Raw genomic sequence first — 24206 nt, 5'->3', positions numbered from 1 at the left:
TTGTGAAAGGAACTCTCTTCCTCACATCTGTGTATGTCTACTTTTGGCTTATTGTAGTGTGTTGTCCTTGGATTTATGCCTGTATTCCTATCCAGTGTGCATGCAAAGCATGAGTGCCGCATAATGAGGAGTATCTGCACTAACATCTGCAAATGCCAGATATATCTGGTCCACTGTTGTTTGCAGACACGGCCTTCATTTGTTTAAGTGTGTGAGCATGCCCAGTATGACCTTCTGTATTGAATGTGTGGATCGATTCCAGATAGTTTCTACTGCAGTGGAGACCTTTGTGTTGTACACCTACAGTTAGCATGCTGTTTCTGCAGGGTATTCATCAATCATTTAGCAATATGGGGACAAACTGTGCAGGGGATAGTGTGTACTGTAGGTGATTGTGTCTGTGCTGCTTCAGCTGTATGGTACTGCTGTTAGCAGAGATATTCAGGCATGTGTACTGTTATACACAGTGATGTTTTCTATCCTCATGTACTGTCAGGTGGACATTCTTGCTCACAGTCATGACTTGGGGAATAAGGGTGACTGCAGCTGCATCCGGTATTGTGGGCAGACACCTACGTATTCATGGTTATTCCATTCTGGAGGGGGAGCTGCAGACACTTGGTGCTGGGTTTGTGTATCCAGTTCAGCACCTTGGTACAGTGCTGGCAGAGGATCCCATACTTGTCTGTCCATCAACATGGCAGTACGGCCTTATCTTGCTGTGGCAATGCCTCACAGCTGTACAGATTTGCACATGTTAGCCAGAGGCAGGGGCCATGGCTCAGAACATTTACCCTATTGTGGTGTATGGGCAGGTGTGTAGCCACCCATTTATGTGTTTGCAGCCAGGGATAGTGTGCACACAGCTTGTTCAGACTCTGCACATTCCATGCTGCCCATGCTCCCACACCCCCCTCTGTTATTCTAACCTCTTCCATACAGTATGCATACATTCTCTGATATTTTCCCTAAGGGTATCACCACATCACAGGTGTGTGTTAGTGTTGGTCTACAGTTCATGCAGTGGGACATGGTGGACGTTACTGTGGTTTGTCCACATGGCCTTGCATATGGCTTACATGGAGTGTGTTATGTTGTTATTTGGGTGTTCATGACATAACATGCATTGGCAGTACATGTGAGACATGGGCCTTTGGCAGGTGCCTGTGGGGCATAAGGTGTTGATGCAGGCCAGATGTGGCAGGCCATTGCATTCTGTCAGTCCTACAGTCCCAGACCACCATACAGTATATTCCCCTGGAGTGACAGGGTAGATGTGATAGTTGTTCATGCCAATACCTTCTATCAGTCTTGATCAGGTGGTGTGGATGCTGGCAGGGTGCCACCTACAGCTAGGGACACACCTGCACGGGACACCTGCACTACATGCTGCAGTATTCTGCTATTGCCATATACAGGTGGGGTCGTATTGTACCCATTCCCCATAGCAGGGATATTGCCAGAGAGGTGCCTGTGGGTGGTGTTTGTGTGGCTGGGTGCATGTGTGCTATGGACGCTACTTGCATCTGACACACAGATATGCATGGGGCATTACAGTTATGCTGGCATGCGCAGGTACATCAGCTGATTCCCAATACATCAGTCCTACCTCCTTTGTGATCTGCAGGTGTTCAGGCAGACATCACTGGTATCCCCTACTACAGGTCCTGTTACTGTGATGCATACCTATATGTACAAATCCAAGGATGTCACCATTTCACAGTGACACAATATATACTGTATGTCTGGGGTACTTTCCCCTGTGTACTGCTTGTATATCTAGCCCAACTGCCATGCCATGTCAGTCTTTCAGATGGTGACACATATTACCACCATACATTTACAATGGCTTACAGCTAGGATGTGTTATACTGGTGGGGATTGTCTTTGGCACTGCAGTCATGAGGGCCTAACCCTGTTATCAGCAGTAGTGGGCAATGGCCACCAGGTCTTACCTCAACATGCATACATACTGACCACTCTCACACATTATAAAACACACACCATCCTAACACACACAGACCTGCATATTATGCAAATGCTACAACCTATCCTGCTACCTTGGCCACCTCTGGCCATCTGTGTTCCCCTTGTATACCTACTCATACATATTATTACATTTCTACACAGGATTGGGGGGCACACCTGAGTATCACTGCATTTCTACACTGGATTGCGGGAAGGGGCAGACCTGTCTGTTTCCACATGTCTACATAGGCGTGGGGGGCACTCCTAACTCTTACTACATTTCTACATAGGATTGTGGGGGACACACCTGACTGTTTTTACATGTCTATACAAGATTGGGGGGGCACACCCGACTGTTACTAAATTTCTACACAGGATTGAGGGGGACACACCTGACCGTTTCTACATGTCTACATGGGAGTGGGGAGGCACACCTGACTGTTGCTACATTTCTACATAGGGTTGTAGGGGGACACACCTAACTGTTTTTTACATTTCTACACAGGATTGGGGGGCACACCTGACTGTTACTACATTTCTACACAGGATTGGGTGGCACACCTAACTGTTTCTACATTTCTACACATGACTGGGGGCACACCTTACTGTTTCTACAGATCTACATAGGATGGGGGGCACACCTGGCACATGCACACATTTGCTATGACTGTATTGGTATGTCAGGTACTCCATTTCATTCTGTATTCTAACATATCATACTGACTAGAGGCATATCAGTGTACTACAGGTCTTAGCTTTGGTTGCCCTACATATTAGTGTCTGACTTCCTACCCTTCAGAACTAACATCCCACTGCCTGACCTGCTGTAGTCTGTCTGTGTAGGTCTGGAAGGGTGGTTACCCATAGGCATCATTCAGAGGCCATAGCACAGGTTCTGTTTGGGTTTGCCTATACCTGTCCTGCTGGAAGAGACTGTTGTTGGGTATGCAAACCTCCCTGACAGGCATGTGTGAGTCAGATGGACGCACATCTCACCCAGCACATTTCCTGCAGTGGGTTTTGTCACCCTGTGTAGTACTGGCTACTATGGTGACTCCAGTATGCACTACAGATGTCATGGTGCCACTATGGGTGTCTACTATCTGCTGCCATAACAGTCAGCCACCCAATTCCTTTGCATGCTCACATCCATACCATAGATACAGGTAATGACACATTCTACACCATGTGGCAATTGGTAGGTTGATTGATTTACCTTGTGGGTGTGCCAGGATTGAGGATGGTGCTGGAGGGCTGCCTATGTTGGATGCACATAGTACACTCCCTATACATGGTTGAGCACAGGTAGTGTCATGTTTGGCATCCCTTTTACTGTATGTGCAAGTCAGAGAGAGGTGTCATTCCCTGGGTCCCTACTGTGTCTGTGTATGTGCTATGTGTTGTCTCTTTGCCATGGCCTGGGCATACTGGGCATGCCTCCATCTGCCTACTGGGGCAGGCTCAGGTTGTTCCTCCTCCGAGTCACTCTGTGCCTGTGCAGGCCTTGGCATTGGTGGGGGGCTGTGTAGCCCTGCCCCGTGCTGTTCCTGCTGCAGCTGTTTCCGCAGGATCATATTGTGTAGCATGGCACATACCATAACAATTTGGGTGCATGTAGCTGGTGAGTACTGCAAGGCTCCACTGGATGTGTCTAGACAATGGAACCATGACTTGAGCATCCCAAACACATGCTCTATTATAAGTCTGGTCTGTTCGTGTGCCTCATTATGGCATTCTTGTTCAGATGTGTGTGCATTTCTGATGGGTGTCATCAGCCACGGCTCCAGTGTGTAACCAGTATCCCCCACTAGGTGACCGTAAGGGATGTCCCCATTGGAAAATCTCTGGTACAGCTGCATCAGATGCCAAATGTGGGAATCGTGATAGCTTCCAGGGCAGCCAGCACACACATTCATTATAATGCCCTGGGCATTGCACATGACCTGGCAATTGATGGAGGGGAGGCCCCTTCGGTTGATGTAGGCCCTACCCTGATCACCGGGTGGTGCTTTGATGCATATGTGTGTGCAGTCCATAGCACCCACTACCTCAGGGTATTCTGCTATTTGGTGGAAGGGACGCATATTGCTGGCCAACACCTCACGGATGTTGAGGAAGTATATGTACTCACTGGCATGTGCTGACATGGCATCCAGGAACTTGTGAAATACTCTGGATGCTGATGCCTGTGAGATCCCCATAATATCCCCAGTTAAGCTTTGGGAGATACCTGTAGCTAGTATTCCTAGGCCCACACATACCTTGGTATCCACTGGGATGGGTTCCCCTTGGTCAGTTCAGTGTGTCAGGCATGGCCGGCACAGCTCAACAATTTTCTGTATGAGGTCCATGTCCACCCTATAGCGCTCCACTATCTCCAGCTCATGTAACCCCTGGTAAGTTACCCTGGGTCTGTACACTCTTCTCCATTTCCTCACTGCGGTGGGTTGATCAGCAGCATTCACATCCTCACCACCCTCAGCCTCTTGCACATGTTGCTCTATGTTGCCTGCTGTAGTCCCTCTCGTTTTGCAGTTTTGTTTGTTAAAAGTTTCCTGCTTGTATACACCGGTGTTGTAGAGTATGGGAGAATCCAGAGGGGAAGGTCTTTGCATAGTTTATAGTAGTGTTCTGGGCTGGGCTCGTCTGCTACCTGTGTAATTGGCTGATTCTGATATATTTCATCTGCCAGCTATGCAAGTTCTCCTTTTATTACCTTCCTACTGCTGTTTTCCCTTCCCATTGCCTTCCTGTTTAAGCCCGGGGGTGCGCTGCACAAACAGAGTGCTCAAATGTGCACAGTGCAGCTATTTTCTGTTTTTTAACTTTTTTCTTCCTTTAAAACCTGGTGCGTGGCGTGCACACTCGCTTAGGCAATGTAAAGAGTGCTAGGCAGATTCAAATACACCCCCTTGCTTAGCTGTGATAAGCTATGAGCAAACCCAAGTGACAGGGCTCCAATCCAGCTTACAGTATACCTGACACCCCCCCCCCCATGATGTCAGCTAACTCCTAGGCTTGCACCAAGCTATTCCTACTCTTACACTGTTGGGACCTGACTAGCATGCTGGGGAAAAGTGGGATTCACTATCATTCCCCTCATTTGTATAGGATTGCCTGCTAATGCATAGTTACATGTCTCACACTGAACCTCCCCCCTTAGCAACCACTATTCACTGGCCATGTTGTCTCCTGCCTGCCATTGACTTTCATGACAAAATAGTGTAGTTAGAATGCTTATTTTAGGTTTATTTTAGTATTTCCCCTCAATCCTGTTTGTATGCCGCTGCCCTATGCTTAAACAGCTGAGATTGGCAAAAAAAAATAAAAGTTTTTTTTTTTTAAAGTTTTGGCTGTTTGCAATGCCAATGGCCTTATACTTGGCCATTGGCATGCTTCCTGACTGATATGCAGCCTTTATTTGGAGCTGTCACAGCTCCATTTTGGATTTTACAGAAATGTACTCGGTTACTAACCGAGTACATTTCTACAGATTGCACTAGTCTTGCATAGCCAGTTTCAAGCTTCCTGGATTGCAAATTCACCTCATTTGCATGGATTTCTCCTGCAAATGGGGTGATTTGCATGCAGGGGCTTAGTCCATGCAGGACTAGTGCAGGAGAGCTCGTGCTTGCCCCTGCAGGCTGTTTCTGGATCACACAGCAGACATATTGCCTGATAGAGCTCCTGCACTAATCCTGCACACCGTGCAAGGCATGCAGAATCTGGGTCATAGTTTAAAAGTTATAAAAAAGGAATTAAGTATGCTGGATTTTCAGATCATGTGGCAATATGGGTTAAAGTACAGGAAAATGAAAAATATATAAGAATAGGAAAAGGAATAAAGGGAATTAATGAAAATGAATTAGACTTAGAAGAGAAAAAAGAACTTGTGGAATTATGGAAAATCATATGACTATGAGTGAGTTTTATGAGAATTGGACTGTTTGGTGGCTTAATTTTAAAGAAAAATATAAAAAAGTATTTTTAGAATGTATAAAGAAGAAAATAAAATGAGAGATATAAGATATTAAATCAAGAAACATTTACAGACTTATTGAAAATTCCTTTTATGAAAAAGAAAGAGAGATATATAAAATGAATCAAAGTTAAATTAACATCTTGTTATATAAGAACATATTGTTTACAAGGAAAAAAAGAGGTTTTGAGTAAAATAAAAGAAGGAAAATAATAAGAGAATTAAAAAATAACAAAGGTAAGCAAATAAGACAGCAATAAGGAACTTATGAAATAATTAAAGAATATGGCTTGGAATTATTTGTTAAGAGAGAAGAAAACAGAACAAATTTATAAATGTGAAAAATTAAATAAGGAAGATAATGAATATTTAGAATAAAAAATAATTATGAAAGAATTGAATGAAATTCTAAAAAATATTAACATGAATTCTGCAACAGGACTGAATGGAATTGAATATGGTATGTATAAAGAAATGAAAGAATGGCAAAAATAATTTTACAGAAGTTATGAATGAACGGTTAGAAACTGGAATTAAAGAGAAACAGATATGTACAGGAGTTATTTATTTAACATTTGTTAACTGGGAAAGTCTGATGTGGAACAAAGCCACACACCCCAGATGCATGACTTTGAACATGGGAGGAAACCTATATGGACACAGGGAGGATATGCAGACTCCACACAGAAGGCACCCCAGCCAAGAATCAAACTGGAGAACCTCTTGCTGTGAGGTGACAATACTACCGCTGTGCCACTGCACCATCCAAGTTATAAAATTTATATTTAAAAAAGGAAATAAATAGGAGATAAAAAATTAGAGACCTATAACATTGAATAATACAGATTATAACATTTTTATGAGAATAATAACAAAACGGTTACAGAAAAAAATGGATAGAATATATGACCAAAATGTATTTGGACGAAAAGGAAAAGGAAGTCAAGAGTTATTATGGATTGTAACAGAAATGATTGATGATATCATAAATAACAATGTAGAAGTGAAGGTTATGGTAGGGCATATAAATAAAGCTTATGATAATATTCAATATAAATCATTATGGGGAATTTTGCAGGCATATAATGTAAGCAAAAAATATTACAAGTAATAAAGTCTGTTTATGAAAGGAACTATGTGAATCTAAATGTAAATGCGTGGATTGGAGAAGAAATACAAATAGAATGTGGAACAAAGCAGGGCTGCCCAGCTAGTAGTGTAATTTTCTCATTAGTTATGAAAGTAATAGTGAAGGAAATTAATAAAATGTCAAGTAGTGGTGGATACAAAATGATGAAGGAAGTGCAATTGCCAATAATGTATAATTATGTGGATGATAGTGTATTAATTGATAAAAATAAAGTATGGATGGAAAAGTAAATGAAAAATTAAGTATAAATTAAAAAAAAAACTGTTTTAAGTATAAATAAAGAGAAAAGTAAAGGATTTGGTTTTGAAGTTATGATAGGAGGTGTTGAGTTCAGTGAAAAATATATAGATATATTAGGAATATCATTTGGAAGGAATGAATACAGACAACAACAATGGGCTAATGTACTCAAAGAAGTAAAGGATATGACTATTTTTTGGAAAAGAAATCTAGATTTTCATATAGAAAAAAACACACTTGTTGAACGCAATGGTAATAAGAAAAAATGCTTATGTTGCTAACATCTGTATGATTCCTATTAAGTATGAAAAGGAATTAATGAATATTATATTCTCTTTTATATAGGGCTCTAGACCGAATCCAGTCAAAAGAGGGATTTTGTATATGAAAGAAGAGCAAGGACGTTTGGGTTTAATAAGCCCAATAGTACATGCAGCATCTTTAATTTCACATAAGGTATTAAAAGGAATTATGAAGGAAAATAAAAACGTGATAGAAATGATACTATATTATGAATACAAAGAATTGTGGAAAGGAATGGAAGTTAAAAAATGAAATAAAAGCATTGTGAATAAAGAAATGAAAGAGTACAAAAAACAAAATTTTTTATGGAAAATAAAAAAATAATACATCTGAGAAAAATAGAAAAGGAATTGTACTAAGTGTTATGAAACCATTTTATTGTATTGATCCATGGAAATATTTAGAAATATATAAGAAAAAAGCCATAATGATGAGATATAATAACTATAAAAAGATTACAAATGTAATGATTTTTTATGGAGATTATCTATTAGAAAATTGCTGGTTAAGGCAAATATGCCATACAAAAAAAAGCAAGATAGAATATGTAATAAATGTGGATAGTTTGAGACTACTGAGCATGCGTTTTTGAAATGTGAAAGAGTTAATAATTTTTGGAAATAAATATGTAAAGATAATAGGGTGAAAAACTTGTTAAAATGTGAACACATAAATATGGACATAATAGAATTTTGTTATTATGTAAACAGGAAGAAGTGAAGAAAATGGACAGAGTAATATGTTATGCTTCATGGACTATATGGAATGAGAGACTAAATGAAATTATATACAATGGAAAATGGACTTTGACAAAGATTTTGGAAAAATAATGTTTTGGTTGTGGATAGAAGAGTGAGGGATGCTTAAATTGAAGTTTATAATTTATGGATATTTTTAAATAGAGGTAAATATGTACATATGTAAATAATATGTAATGTATATATCAATAAAAAAAAACCTACTCATCATTGTTGTGAGTGGGACCCATTTTGGAGGAGCACTACCTGTTTCCATTCCAGGTGCAGAGGCAGCCTGGAGAAATAGGGAGGCAGATGGAGAGGGAAGGATATGATGATGTTGTGAAAGAAATGGAGTAGAAAGCAAATATCAAGACAGGAGAATATGTGCAGGATTCTGAAGAAAATTTTCAAATGAATCTGTTTGATAGAGATGAGTTAGCAAATGGATATATAATTACAACCCTCTAATAGTGAGGGCTACAGGATGATTTAATTAAAGAAATGATGGTGCAGAGTGAACCAGAAAATGAAGGAAATTTTCCTTGGGGATATTATGGAGAAACTACAAAAGAAGGATGCTGAGACAACCCTGAAGAACAGTAGTAAGATGGAAAAGAAAACATATGCAGAGAAAGTAAAAAAGGCAAACAATGAGTAACAGAACAGAAGGCAGAAGACAACGAAAAACAAAGTATGTGGTGAGGATTCAAAGTAAAGAAGACAAAGAATGGGCAGGTATAAAGTGTGGGACAATTTAATATCTCCTTTGATTGTATAAGCATATGAAGTAAGATCATTTATTCTTATTAACAAAGAGACATTAACTGAAATTATATTTGAGACTGTTTTTTTCAATGGAAAATTTTCTTGGAGAATATGAGAAAAAGAAAAACTGTAACCCCTGGAATATTTATGTGATAAAAGTATTTAACAGGGAAACAAAAAAGAAAATTCATGTACAATTTCAAACAGACGTAGACAGAGAGACTTCAAAAGGACATTTGAAAACTTTATGTAAACAAGTATTGGACATTGTAAAAAATTAAGCCAAAAGGGGTTTATGGACTGCTGTCTAGGATTGTAATATTGTGTTAAAATTTGAAAGAGAAAAATATAAATATACCAAACATGATAAATAAGGTGAGGAGTAGGGGTGTTGTAAAATACTGGGGGCAACCCAAAACATTTTTTGTGGAAAAGAAGGAAATTTGATAAGTAGCTGTGACAAAAGAAAATGTTATATTTGTGGGGAAATGGAACATGAAGCAAAAATGTGAATTGAAATGTTATAAATGTAATAGAATTGGACATTTATGGATGGATTGCAAAAATGAAAAAAAGAGTGAGGAAAAAGAAAAAGAAAGAGAAGAAAATAAGCAAAGGGAAGACATTTTAAAAGTAGTAGAAATAGAAGAAAAATTAGATGAGAAAAATATAATAAAGGCATAGAAGACATTTCTGAAATATGCATTGAAGAAGAAATAAATTGGGAGGTAGTAAAAGAAAAAATAATTATATTATTAAAAGGGTAAAAGAAAAAAAAGAAACTTTAAAGGGATAAGTACAAATGAAAAAGAAAGGAAAAGGATGAAAAAGAATATATGCAGCTAATGACTGGCACTTGGTATAATGGTTAAAGTATATGACTCACAGGCACAAGGTACAGTGTTTGAATCTTACCTTTGGGAGGGAAATTGGTTAGGCTTAAAATGGTCTATTAAGAAAGCCATACTAGTAATTAGCTATGAACTTATGAATCTTGGGAAAATTAAAATTTTAGAGTGTTTTTGTAAATGTGAATAGTATTAACAATATAGTAAGAAGGATTGGGATTCTGGAGAGGTGTAATGTATCTGATATGTATGTGTGTGTGTGTGTATTAGAAGACACAAGATTTTTAACAAATGAAGAAAGATTGCAAACAGAGAAACTATGGGGAGGAAAGATAATTTAGAATTTGCAAAATGAAGAGATGCTCTGGAATAGTAGTATTCTGTAGAAATACATTGAAGATATCAGATGTAACATTATCAAAAATGGGAAGGTTGACCACTTTAGAATTAAAATGGAAAGAACAGTTATATATACCTATAACAGTATGTGCTTATATTAACTGCAAATAAAGGGAAAGCTTATTTCATCAGATTTTAGATTATGTAGTGATAAATGTGAATATTTTAATAACAGGAGACTTTAATTGTGATTTACAAGGCAAGTGTAAAAAGGAAGGAAATGATATAAGAAAAATGATAGAAGTTATACAATGTGGTAAGTTAAAACTTTGGAACAACAATTTATACACTTAACAAAAGGGGTATGTATAGAACAGAAATAGATTATTTTATAGTTTCAGAAGGTTTACTTACAAGAGAAGGGGAAATAGTTGAAACAGGGTTTTGTGATCATTTTGCAATATGGCTAGAGATAAAGGAAAACAAGGCATGTATAAAATAGGCAAAGGAGTAAAAAGAATAAACGAGAAAGCACTGAATGAAGAAGGAAATATCATATTACTATGAGAATGAGAACATTTTATAAAAAATGGTCTGAATGGTGGATGATATTTAAGAAAAAAGATACAAAAATATTTTTACAATGCAGTATGATATGAGGAAAGTAGATAATGAAAAATACCAAATAACATGTAATGAGATATTGGAAGATTTAGAACATGATAGAAAGTACTTTTTAACCAAGAATATGAATTATATGAAAGAAATCAAGAAAGAAATGAAGAATTGTTATGTAAGCAAAGATAATTTTTACAAGGAAAAAAGAAAAGTATCAAGTTACTAAGCAGATTTGTAAAGGAAGATGTTATTGTAATTAGAGAAATAAAAAAGAAACTCAGGAAAAGATAATAAATAGTGTTGCACAATATGTACAAGAAATGTTTAAAGAAAAAAGAAGGTAGCGAATAAAACATGGAAATGAAAAAAAAAATAACAGAAAAAGAGAAAAAAAAGAGTTGGAAAAGGAGATTTATTTAAATGAGCTAGCTAAAGTATTAGAACAGATAACTACAAATGTGGCTGCAGGACCAGATCAAATCAGGTATGAAATGTATAAAAAATGAAAGAAATTGGCAAAACAATATTTTAAAGATTCTGAATGAATAGTTTAATGAAAGTTTTATGTATGAAGAATTATGCAGTGGAATACTTAAATTCATATGGACAAAGAAAAATAGAGGACTATTATAAAACAGGATACTGATAATATTGAATAATAATGTTTATAAGATCTTTATGAAAATAATACAAAATGATTTGAAACTACAATGGAAAATATTATGGAAGATAATATATATATTTTAAAGTGGTAAGGTTGTTAAGAATTATTAATGATAGAGAAGTTTGGGATGATATGAACAGAAAGGAAGAAGTGAAAATCATGATAAGAGACCTTAATAAGGAATCTGACAAAATTGGACATGAAATATTATAGGTAATAATGAAGGAATATAAGTGAGAAAGTTAGAAAATTATGTATGTCAGTGTATAGTAATAATAAAGTAAAACTATTTGTAAGTGACTGGTTAAACCAAGAGATACATATGAAGAGTGGTGTAAGCCAGGGATGAGAATGAATTGTATACAATTTGCATTAGTTATGAATGTGAAAGTATGTGAAATAAATTACAAATTGAAGGAGGTGGGATACATACCTGAAGGGTTAAGAATTCCAGTTTTGTTAACATAAGCAGATGATTATAATAATTGCAAAAAACATATTGATAGAAGAAGAAATAATTTGCACAAATGAGTGTCTAGAGGTGATAGGGACAGCTTTAATTAAAGAGAAAAGTAAAGGGTTAGATTATATAGTAAAGATAGAGGTTATATATTTTACAATGAATTAAATTTCTGTGTTAGATATAAAATTTAAGAATAAAGATGTAAGTAGAATTCAATGGGAATGCAATAGAAGAAATATAACAAGTATGTCTTTTCTGGAGAATATATAAATTATCATTCAGAAAAAAAGGCTTATTTGATAAATTCAGTACTGATGCAAAAATAGCATACTTAGCAAGTGTATTAATATTGCCAACAGTACTTGAAAAGGAATTATTGCAGACATTTTTTTCATTTATATGGAGTTCTAGATTATACCCAGTAAAAAGAGGAGATTTGTATTTAAATGAAGAGGGAGGATTATGGTTAATTAACTGAGTGGTATATGCTGCTTCATTAAATTTGTACAAAGTGTTAAACTGGGTAAATGAAAAAGATGTGAGATTAGTAGTAAAATTGTATAAATATAAGTATGATAAAGTTGTGGGTATGGTAAAAAAAGAAACAGAGTGTATAAATGAAGAAATAAAATGTTACCAAGAAAAAATATTTTTGTGGAAAATAAAAATTGATGATATAGAAAAAAAAAAGTATGGTAGTATAAGACTGTAAAGATAAAACATTACTATGTAAACCATTGGAAAATCTAACATAAAAAATTAAAGCTATAAAAATAAGAAGCAAATGGTGTAGTCATAAAGTAGAATGCCAAGATGTTTTTGTACAGACTGGTAAAAGATAAATTGCCAGTAAAAGGAAATATGCCATCTAAAAGGAAAAATGATAGAGTATGTTTATTTCATTAAGAAGAAGAAACTATGAAATATGTGTTTTTGAAATGTAAAAGAATAAAAAGTTATGGGCAAAACTATATAAAGTAGATTTTTTCAAAGATATAAAAGAAGTGAATACAATAAAATAAATGTGACTATGATTAAATATGGGTATTATAAGGACAGAAGTAAAAAATATGTTAAAAGAATAAAAACAAGCTATTTTAGGTTATACGGGTGATATGGAATAAAAGATTAAATGAAATTATGTTGTATAGTAAATTAATTTTAGCAACAATATTAACTAAGGAGTGGGGGTATAATATGGATGAAAATTTAGTGCAATTGTAAAGGAAATTATGAATATGTGTAAACAGATTTGTATATGTATATATTTGTACATTTGTAAATATGTAAATATTTTGCAAATAGGAGCTATTTCTTTATATAAATAAAGAGCCCCTACTTTTTTCAATAAGTGCCATGGGATCTTTTACATACACCTGAGCTACCACCCACTCAAGCTGATGGGGCCTAGTTTAACATCTCATTCAAAGGACAATAAGCTCAAGAGAGTAGCACCCCCTTATGCTGCACTGCGACATTGGCAATCCATTTACCTGGTGTGTGAATAGAACCCACAGCTCTCTGCACAAAAGGAGAGTGTGCTACCTGTTGTCACACTGACACTGCAACTGAAAGTTAACTCTTTTCACAATGCCAACTGCTTTTGTAAAGTTACTAATGGTAGTAAAATTAGGAAACAACTGATTAGAACATGGTGAATGTGATTTCCCAATAAGAAACATATTACTTGAAGAATGCAAGAGGTGCAATAGTAGAGATTTGTTGGATGTTATGTCAGTGGACCAATCACTGTTCTGGTACTCTTTAATGCAGTTATCAAAGCAAATAAAGTAGACAGTACCCTAATGGCAATTGTTATACAGTTCCACAGATTTGCAGCCTGTATTAATTGAACTTTATTTGCCATGAGCAAAAGAGGGATTGGCCTCTGCTTCTCACCCTTCCGAGGGGGAGTGAGATGTCTTGGATCACCATATATAGGGTGACATCTAGCAACATCATTACAGTTACCTGGTGGAGACCAAGCCAGCTAAGCCTGTGCAGTCATGGTGCTTAGCGCAACTAAGCTGAGGGGAATCTGGATTGTGGAGTCATATTTTCCATTTGGGAACTGCAATAATGGGCTTGGCAGAGCCCCCGACGTGGAGTGGAGGGCCTGCTCTAAATGAGAAGAGCGGTGGCTGTCCTTTTCAAGACTAGTAAGTTGTCCTGCTCCCTAGTACATGACTCTTGCTGGAGAAATGAGAACTGGTTGGTGAAACATTGGTGGGAACAAATATGTTGCATTCTCTTTTACAGCCTGGGAGTATGTAGCTCTTGTGACCCTGGAACAAATGAGTTGATTGGGTGTTGGTAGTGAAACCACTGGCAAAATTCTGGGGGACCAAAAAAAAGTGGAAGTGAGGAGAGATTATTATAGCAATAACCCACGCCTGGGTGTGGGTAATGCAGGATTTACCCACGGTTGGCATGGTTTGGTCCCGAGGCGGCCCGAGGACCAAACAAAGACAACCGTGGTAATCCCATTACCACACCCAGAAGTGGGTTATTATATATGACATTATTTAAGAAAGAATAATTACTTTTCTTAAATAATGGCATTATATCGCCTTTGCTGCCCTTCAGCGGCTGTCTGGTATCATGGCAGTTCTGATGTACGCATGCCTACGCGAGTACATCAGGGCTGTCGCCAAAAGCAACGGAGAAAGCACGATCTCTGATGCAATTTACTGTTTCTCTATGTTAAATGGGTTTAACATAGCGAGACAGCTTTAAAATAAGCAACGGAGATCTCCGCTGCTTATTTTAAAGCTGTCTCACCATGTTAAACCCATTTAACATAGCTTAAACAGTAAAAGAAACAGAGATCTTGCTTTCTCCATTGCTTTTGGCCACAGCTCTGATGTACCGCGAGGCATGCAGTACATCAGAATTGCCTGTTACCAGACAGCCGCGAAGGGCAGCAAAGAGGATTATAATGCCATTATTTAAGAAAAGTAATTATTTCTTTCTTAAATAATGTCATAATAGCAATAACCCACTTCTGGTGGTAATGGATTTACCCACGGTTGTCTTTGTTTGGTCCCTCGGGCTTCACCCTCAGGACCAAACCACACCAACCATGGGTAAATCCCGCATTACCCACACCCAGGCATGGGTTATTGCTATATTAACATAGTGAGACAGGTTTAAAAAAAAAGCAACAGAGAAAGCAAGATCTCCGTTGCTTTTTACACACTGTGTCGCTATGTTAAAGGAGTTTAACATAGCGAGACAGCTTTAAAAAAAGCAACGGAGATCTCTTTTAACATAGCGAGACAGTGTTTTAAAAGAGACTTATAGTAATGGAAAACTTCTGGGCGACCGGACCTTTTTCCATTAGTATAAGTCGATTTACAACGTGCACGCTGGCCAATCAGCGTGCACGTTTTGGAATATTAATGGGGGGGTCATGGTATAATAAGGAATCAGCAATGGCAGTAAGGAGCAGAAACTTCCAGAAAATGTTGAAGGAACAACAGTCTTATGAGAGGTGGGAAATTATTTTTTTTGTATCTCTTTATAGATCAGTGTATAGGTCAGCAGTGTAGATTGTTTGGCTAAAGGGAAACTTATCCAAGTAAAGCACTTGGTTTGTTCAGTATATGATTTCCCTACTTTGATTTGTCTTAGAATGTAGTAATAAACATAGTACGCCTAGTTGGATTTAAGATCACACTTACTTTTGTCCTCCTGCAGCTGTTGGAAATGTTGCTAGAATGCAATACACTCTCACCGATGCTAGAGGCTTTGAATGGAAATTATTTCAGAAGACTAAATCTGTGAGTTGTTCTGAGCTGTTTCTTCTAGTCCTGGGTTAAATTCTTTCAATCTCCACTTGCCTACTTTCTGACTCTAAGCAAGTCACTTAACTTGACAGTGCTCTGGATAATAGTGAAATTGGGCTAGGCTCCTCAGTGGTATCTGAACCGTATGCATAATAGCTACCTATGAACCTCTAAGCACAGGCTCTGACCAGGAATGCCTACTGTCTCTTAAGTCTAAGTTTGAAAGAAAAAGTACATTCTATTGGGAAGTTTGTTTTGCCTAGCTGCTGTCCTAAGCAGCATATATTTTTCTTTTGTAAAACAAACTTCAATATCTTTTTCTGTAATCCAGATGACGACACAAGTGAAACCATATAATAGCAATGAGCTAATACTGTCAAAGACATAACTTCAGCAGTATATGATTATGTTACCTGCATCAAGTATCTCTTTAAATCAGCTGGTGTGATACTGGATGGAGAACAACAACATCTAGGAATATAATTCAGTAGTATTCCTTTGTTAGAAAATGCTGAAGGACCCATTGCTAAGGTCATCAGCAATGTAATTGATAGATGCACTGTTTAAATCATGGACACTAAGTTATTTGAGTGGGACAGGTGAGAAACCGAATTGAATGTTTTACCTGAGTCAATGAAAGAAACTCCCCTAAGTTTCCTGTATCTATGCTGTAGTAGTTAATCTCTTTAAAGGTGAACAGAGCTTCACAGGCAATGAATAGAGTTATGACACTGTGCTAGTTCGTAAACACATGCTTATGACAACGATGAGAACTTCTGAATCCAGGTAATTTTATGTTGACCAGAGACCACTTCTCTGAAAAATGTACTTACACAAGGGAGCGGACATCAAAGGTTATAGTAGCATAAATATTACAGAGAGTCATTTGAAAGCTGTGGAAAGTGAATCACATACTTGAATCATTTGGTTTGTTTTTCTGAAAGAACAGATGGACGACTGAGGTTTTACATTGACAAGTAAGGCATTCTGGATAATGATATTTGGAGGTAGCACTTAAATTCTAAAGGCATGTTACCAAAGAAGATTGGAGCTGTTGCAAATGCACTTGATTTCAGAGTAGCGATAATCCCAAAATGGGAAATGCACTGTGTGGACAAAACTGCACCGGACAACCGAGAACCTAATACCAGCTTTAATGAACGTTAAACGTTTGACAAACACCACATTTTTCACACATTTCATATATTTATTATGGTTATTTTTTCATTTATTTATTCATTTAGTATATTATCAATGATGATATTCAAGCGTATTCAGATTTTGACCACTAGATGGGAGTATTGCTGATTAAAATACATCATTATAATACATCATTGATTTACACATATTTATTTTATTCTCTATGAGTATAGTAAATAGTTTTTCATTACAAGTTACTTGATTTTTATAACAATTATATATTGTTCTGCATTTCAATGTATTTATGTCATCGAGAATCAAATTATCTCATTTTGATTCTCTAAATGTCATGTATTCCAAGTTCATTTATATTCATTCATATTCATGAGCATTGTTCAATAGATTTTCATTGGTTAGTTTAAATGAATGGTCAGCATATATATATATATATATATATATATGGGTGTTAATTACTGTTGTATTTGTCTGATGAAGTCTAATTTATGTGACGAAAAACGTGGTGTTTGTCAAACGTTTAACGTTCATTAAAGCTGGTAATAGGTTCTCAGTTGTCCGGTGCAGTTTTGTCCTCACACAGTGCATTTTTCGTTTATTGGTTTTCTGTTTGCACTGTGCTTCATTCATTGATTTGATAATCCCAAAATGGGATTACAGTATTTAAGGTATTGTCTTAGAAGTCACTCATAAGAACAGATTTTAAAATGTGCCATTAGTAAAACTGCCATTTCTCCAGGTGTATAATATCCTACAAGGCTCTGTTGGAAGGGATTCAATAATGTTCCACAAAGGTTGGCTTTACGGGTGATTTGTTTTTATTCCCCTTTGCTCTCATCCTGGTTAATGGTTGGTTATGAGGGCAAAGACAAACAAAATTGTACATATAAATTTTGGTTTCACTCCCTTTATTTATTACATTTTTATTTGGTTTCATTTCATTGAAGTGTGGGAACCCATTTGTTTAATAATTTAATATATGAGTGGCAACATTATCTGTATAATATTGTAGATGAATGTATTTGTCTATGGCCTGTAAAATCTAGTCGTTTTGTCATTTCTGTCACCGGAGTATTTCTATGTATGCTGATTTCTTTCCAATATTTCATTTACTTTGTCTTTCTATTTATTGACAGGTCAGGTAACATACATTTTCCCTAATATGGCTTTGTCAAAAGTAAGATCATATTGTCATGCTCCATGTTATCTGCTTTTGGCCACATCCAAAATGACATCATAATTTGTGCCATGTCTTCATTTTCCACTTAGGACATATGAAAAGGTGTAATCCCCATTCCTTATAAAAATAATTTCATTGTGGTTACTAACAACAGCAAAAAGATCATTATGTTAGAAAAAATATACTTGACAGAGATCTTAAGAGTTCCTCTGGCATATAACAAAAAGTGTTGGAGTCACCAATATCTAAATTTATGGGAATAAGGCTGAAGAGGACACTGCATGCCAGCCATGTTTGATGTAAGGAACATTGGTTGCTTAGCTTAAACATGAAGTGGGAGGCAAACTGAGCACCCTGTAGATTATAGGAATAATTTAGTGTGCTTCCACGGCATGATTGAAGGGACTCTAGGTTAAAGCCTCCTAATCACCGAGAAAAGGCTGAATTTCACTTTCAGAATGTCATCTAGATAGAAGGGTTCATATTAAAGATATACAATTAATCATGTGAGAAAAATGCAGAGCGCTACAAAGAACAGCATGAGGACATCAAAATATATGTGCAACAGAATGGTTACTTTTGTCATAGCTTTTTGAATACAGCTTTGAGTATGACTCATTAAATATATACAACCCACAGTATCAAATATTAAATTAAAATATGTTTTCTAAGCAATTTTCACAGACTCGCTCAGAATTACTTACAAATGTTAAAACAGAAAATGCAGAAAAATAAAATAATATCAGGCAGAGTAAACTTATTTGGAAAGAATATCAAAACATTTTTAGGCAATCACCTGTAAAAATTCAAAACTTTTCATGCTTTCATATTACCTCTTTGAATGTTCTCTGTATGGCTGATGTATATTGCACAGTTTTCATAAACATCAGTTGAACTCCATCGGTTAGCCATATGTCTGTGACTACTTTAGAGAATGTTTCCTTGTACAATATTACTGTTTAATCATTTGTCTGCTTAGTATTAAGATATAGTTTCCTAGTTATTTTTGCTGCCTAGTCTAGTTAGGCCATTAAAAGTGTGGACTCCAGGATACCATGGAAATATTTCCTATATACTTATCCAGGTTATCTTTAAAGGTATTCGTGTTTTTTGAACTCAAACCCAAGAGGTAGTTTAATTCCATACCTGGGTAAACTCATTGACACATATGTGGTGTGGAATGTCACACCTCAAGCAGCCTAGATACATCTTCCATTCCAGAATATTTTCTGAAAAATAAACTTAAAGAGCATAAGATAAACAAATGCAAATATTTTGAGAACAATAAAAGCTATTAAAACAGTACAAATAGCAACATTATCAGTTAGAATCATTCTTTGGGGTGATAATAGTTGGGGCAGTCATAGTCTTTTCCATGAATACTGTAATATATTATGATTCACATTTTTTAAACATTTACAAATTTTCATATCTTGGAAAATGTACAACCTAGGCATATCTTTTTAAAACATTTTTGTTAACCAGACAGAAGCTTTCACCTGACAAAATAAATTCTTCTATAAGTGCATGTTTATTGAGATATTTACAAAAATCTGAAAATGTGTTTAATTGTATAATTGGCAAAACAAATAATACTGGATATCATTCAAGATGGGCAACTTACAGTACAAATATCAAAGACAGTTTTCTTCAACAACACATAAGGGTTCACTTACTGTCATGCAACAGTTTGTAAGTCACTCATTTTTGAAGTGTTAAGTATATATGGAAATATTGCTTATGTTATAATTATTAGCAAACAACTAGCAGTGTGTCCATATAGTGTGATATAAGCAGGCAATGATAGTGGATTTTTCCGTCTCCCACATTGGTGTTTCACATCATACACCTCAAGAACATGTATGTCTCTCAGTTATGAGAATATGAACATAAATTTGAAAATATGAATAATACGTGGCAAATATTAATTTCGCCCATGTAGGACATCCTAGACTAAAAAAATCTTAGTGTCATTTTGCTAATATCTCTTTGCCCTTTCTAATACTGCCTATTATAAGCTGGTAAGTCACTTAATTTATGAAACCAGACCCCCAAAAAGTTCTGGACATCATAAAAAGGTATGGGTGTGAACTGCAATTATACAAAAAAGGCATTTAAGCTTGAAGGAGTTAAACACCTATCTCTTTGGCATATTCTGTTCCTCCTTATTATAAATACTAATCCTTTGTCTCTAATCTTTCTGTGTGGTGTTTTAATATTTAAGCCAATTTTAGTCCTGAACTCAAGATCTAAAATGTCTCTCATGGCCAAACACAGGTTTCCTCTCAATAAATTATAGAGTATGCAATATAAAGTCAGTTGCTTTAATATGTCTGAATAAGAAATATCAACTATAGTATTTAACTTTTTTGTGTATTGCCTCTGAATTGATTGTAACAAACAAGGTTCAAGTGACAAAAAATAAATCATATTGTGTTATAGGTAGTACAATTAAAGTATGCAATGTTCTCACTAAATCTAAGTCTCTGGATTCCATATTTGTATTAACCTGAACTCCAGCACGGTGCTAGCCTTTATCTTAATAATGCTTTATTTCATGGTCAGACTTGAGCCAACAGTGACAAGAAGATCCTTAATATAAGGAACCACTTCAAGATGCTGATGACCCATCTGCATTCCCGTATTTCAACTACACCATGTGCCATTACCTTACATGTATTCACATTAAACCTTCAAACCATCCAGGTAGCCCAGTCTTCAATGTATTTTATAGTATCTATTCAAATTTTCAGTATCTGAAATGTTGACATCTACATCACGTTATCGAAATTTTACTGCATCGAATCAATAAAGGTCGAACTTTATTGATCGAAGTAGTAATATTTCAAATAACATAAAAAAATAAATCACTACAAAAAATAACTAGCGTAGGCAGGGGGCAAGCCCCCATGCACCCCACCTACTTAAATGTACTAACTCTGAGACCCTCTACATTGAGGTAAATATTAATCTCCCCCTTACAGAGATTTCCATTTACCTGCACAATGTTCTGGATTTTCGACATTGTCGTGCCGACAATATCGTATTCGATATTATCGGCTTACGACAATGTGAACTAGACCCAAATGTTGTTTACTATGGTTCCTATTTTGCAGTCATCAGCATACTCTGAGATCCAAAATTAGACATAGTTGGCATAGTTAAAAGAATATGTGCTCTCTGAAAATTTTTTTGAGGTTTGGCTAGTCATAGCAAGTAAAAATCCAAACATCAATTTAATAATAATTTGCATTATCACTAACATGGATGCCATAAGCATTAGAATTTTAAGTAAAGAAGAAACACTTGAAGTACTCACTGCTATTTACAGGAGGAAAGTTAGCTGGTCTTCGTGCAGAGGAGTCAGATTCCTGGGGTTCAGCATCTGTAATTGTTGACATGGTAGGGGAAAGAAAAAGGAAATTGAGTCTTGTTAGAAAGACAGAAACATGCCACAATGGCTTAGCTTTCAACTACATATAAATGTGCATATTATATACGTTTCATTAGGGGGTGCCTCTGAATTACATACGTATCCTTAAAAAGCTAATTCTGACTTATCAGCAGAAAACTTCTTCAGGGTTATATAGACCTATCTTCTGTTCATTAAAAACACGAAAGTGAGAGGGAAGATACAGGAGCATTTTAGAAAAAACAGGTAGAAGAAAGATGACAGGAATAATGAAGAAACAGATGTGTAAGTTAGTATGTAAAAGTAGGCAAGGGATTCTAACAACGAAACTGATAAGAAGGTGATATATGGAAGGACAAGATAATATTGAAGCTGAAGCACAACCATTACACTGACATGTCAGAAGAAAGCAGAAGCGTACTAAGATCCTTTTTATTTAGGAAAATGTTATTAATAACAGTCCTGGTACAGAGCAAAGCACTGAATACACATGAACAATGACAAGAACAATTAATAATCATGAAAAAATATAACGTCTTAAAAGAATTGCAATAAATCAATGTGTCTTATATTTAACTCATATGTAACTCAAGACTATACAATACTATTTTTATGCAGCCTAAGAAAATGAACCATAAATTGTCATGAAATAATAAAGAGAGTCAAATAATCTGGTTCATTATGACATATTTGCTTAAAAGGAGGAGACAATAAGCCTATGTAGTCTGTCCTTATAAGTGTATTTAATATTCTACCTTGCATCAATATCTATCTTTCTCCTTCTCTTTTTATTCTACCTGCCCCATACCCCCTTCAGTGCCTTTGTAGATACCCTCTGCACCACCCATGCCATGGGTCGACAATCCTCTATGTGAAAAAATAAATTATCAGAGGTCCAGGGAGCAGTTAATTTATGCACTCTATTGCCTGTGCTCTGTCTATCTACCTTTGCCATCCCGTTCAGAATAATGTTTTTACATCTCCCTGATGTGATCTCATGTATCATAACTCCGATGTCTCTTCTCGGTTAAAGAAAGCAGTCAAGCTCCTATAGCCTCTATATTTCTTCCTCTCCATCTGTTGGATAATTTTGGTCATTTTCCTCTGGACTCTAATAGCCTGATGTCCGTTTCCTTATAAGGCATCAAGAATTATATGCTGACCATAGGATGAGGTCTGTCCATGACCCTGTAGAGTGAAAGCACTCCCACTCTGCTTCCTTAATCTGTTCCTCTGAAGATATGTCCCAGCACTCAGTCCTCTCATTCTGCTCCCAGTGGTCCAGTCCATGTGTGATCAACAAGCAGATATCCTTTTCCTGCTCTGTAATTATTTGCAGAACTTCTTTAAATCTGCTCCAGTAGGGAATACTGTATAAAATAATATGCAACAATGGTTACATAATAGATGTTGAAGATCAGATGGTTCTGATCATCATTTTTAAATAATGCAGACTACATGACCTGACAAATGTAAAACCCTTCGCATTTGCTGAGGGCTCTAAAGAAGGCACTACAAAAATATATTACTACAGTGCAACATGTGTAGAGTAGATTACACAATCCAGGCCTGTTAATGAATTAATTTATTCTTTAGTGCAATGAATAAAGCAAAACAATTACAGACAATATAAATGCTGTAGCAGTAGCTTTTGTTCAACATCCCAAAAGCCATTCAAAATCAGAATTAGTACTGATTACAGCATGGTGTTTTATTTTTGTGGGAGGTGGGGTGTGCAGTAGGGCTAGCATGCTTGCAGGATACCTACATCTCATTTTTGACCTCCCTATGCTTTCTCTGTCAAACCTGTATATACACACAAACACACACACACATACACATGCGTTCTGGAAGAAGTATATAAATCCAAAGGACTGCCTGTAAAACAGTGCTCACTCTCACTACCACACCTCTGTACATATTCTGCAAGAAGCATATAATTCCAAGTAAGTGCCCACAAAACTAAATTTGCACTCTTGCACCTCTGGCAAAACTAAAACCAATGCTGTAACTCTCTCAGGTAGCATATACCTCAAAACAAACAACTGCCCATAAAGTTCCTCTCTTGCAGAAAAAGTCAAACCAGTGCTGTATTTGTACTCTCTCACCATCTCTGTGTGCATGTATGCTTGCTCCTGTTTTCTTTGACTGAAAATGGGAGAGCAGGAAGTGGGCAAAGCAGGAAAGCTTTTTTTTTTGGTTATTATTCTTAAAGCAACAGTCACCGAACAAAGTAAGAAAACTTTACTTTTTTTAAAATGTAATGTTGTGGAGCCCTGGGTCCATAGTGGAGTACTGGCGGGATGAAATAAGCGTTAACTTGAGTGCTCATTGATGAAATGGTGCAGTGTAGTGTGGCTGATCTTCATGGTGGCCAACAAACCATATTAAGTAAGCAGTGTATTTGTGAAACAGAAAGTTAAAAAGCGTAGCTCTGATTAGTTAATACAATACATCTTTCATGAGTATAAGAAAACAACCAACAAATGCAACATTGTTTTGGAAACTCAAGACAGTAGAGTAGAACTGGTGTGGCAACAAATACTAATCTGTCATCATATAAAAGTTAATTAATCATTGATATCAGCCTTTAA

At 36.3% G+C, this 24206-nt stretch overlaps 1 protein-coding gene across 7 annotated transcripts in view; it reads right to left on the bottom strand.

The window, feature by feature from the left end:
• The window catches only part of OC90 (otoconin 90), a 1698850-nt gene that overhangs the window by 860360 nt on the left and 814284 nt on the right, over positions 1 to 24206 (bottom strand). For all 7 annotated transcript variants that reach the window (XM_044067044.1, XM_044067045.1, XM_044067046.1 and 4 more), the window contains one exon: positions 21520 to 21585. In XM_044067044.1, the coding sequence (XP_043922979.1) occupies positions 21520 to 21585 (66 nt within the window). The remainder of the gene's footprint in view (positions 1 to 21519; positions 21586 to 24206) is intronic.

This window comes from Protopterus annectens, chromosome 3.part1, assembly GCF_019279795.1.
Source record: "Protopterus annectens isolate FY-2018-M chromosome 3.part1, PAN1.0, whole genome shotgun sequence".
Taxonomy (NCBI): domain Eukaryota; kingdom Metazoa; phylum Chordata; order Ceratodontiformes; family Protopteridae; genus Protopterus; species Protopterus annectens.
This window is presented reverse-complemented; position numbering and strand designations above follow the sequence as displayed.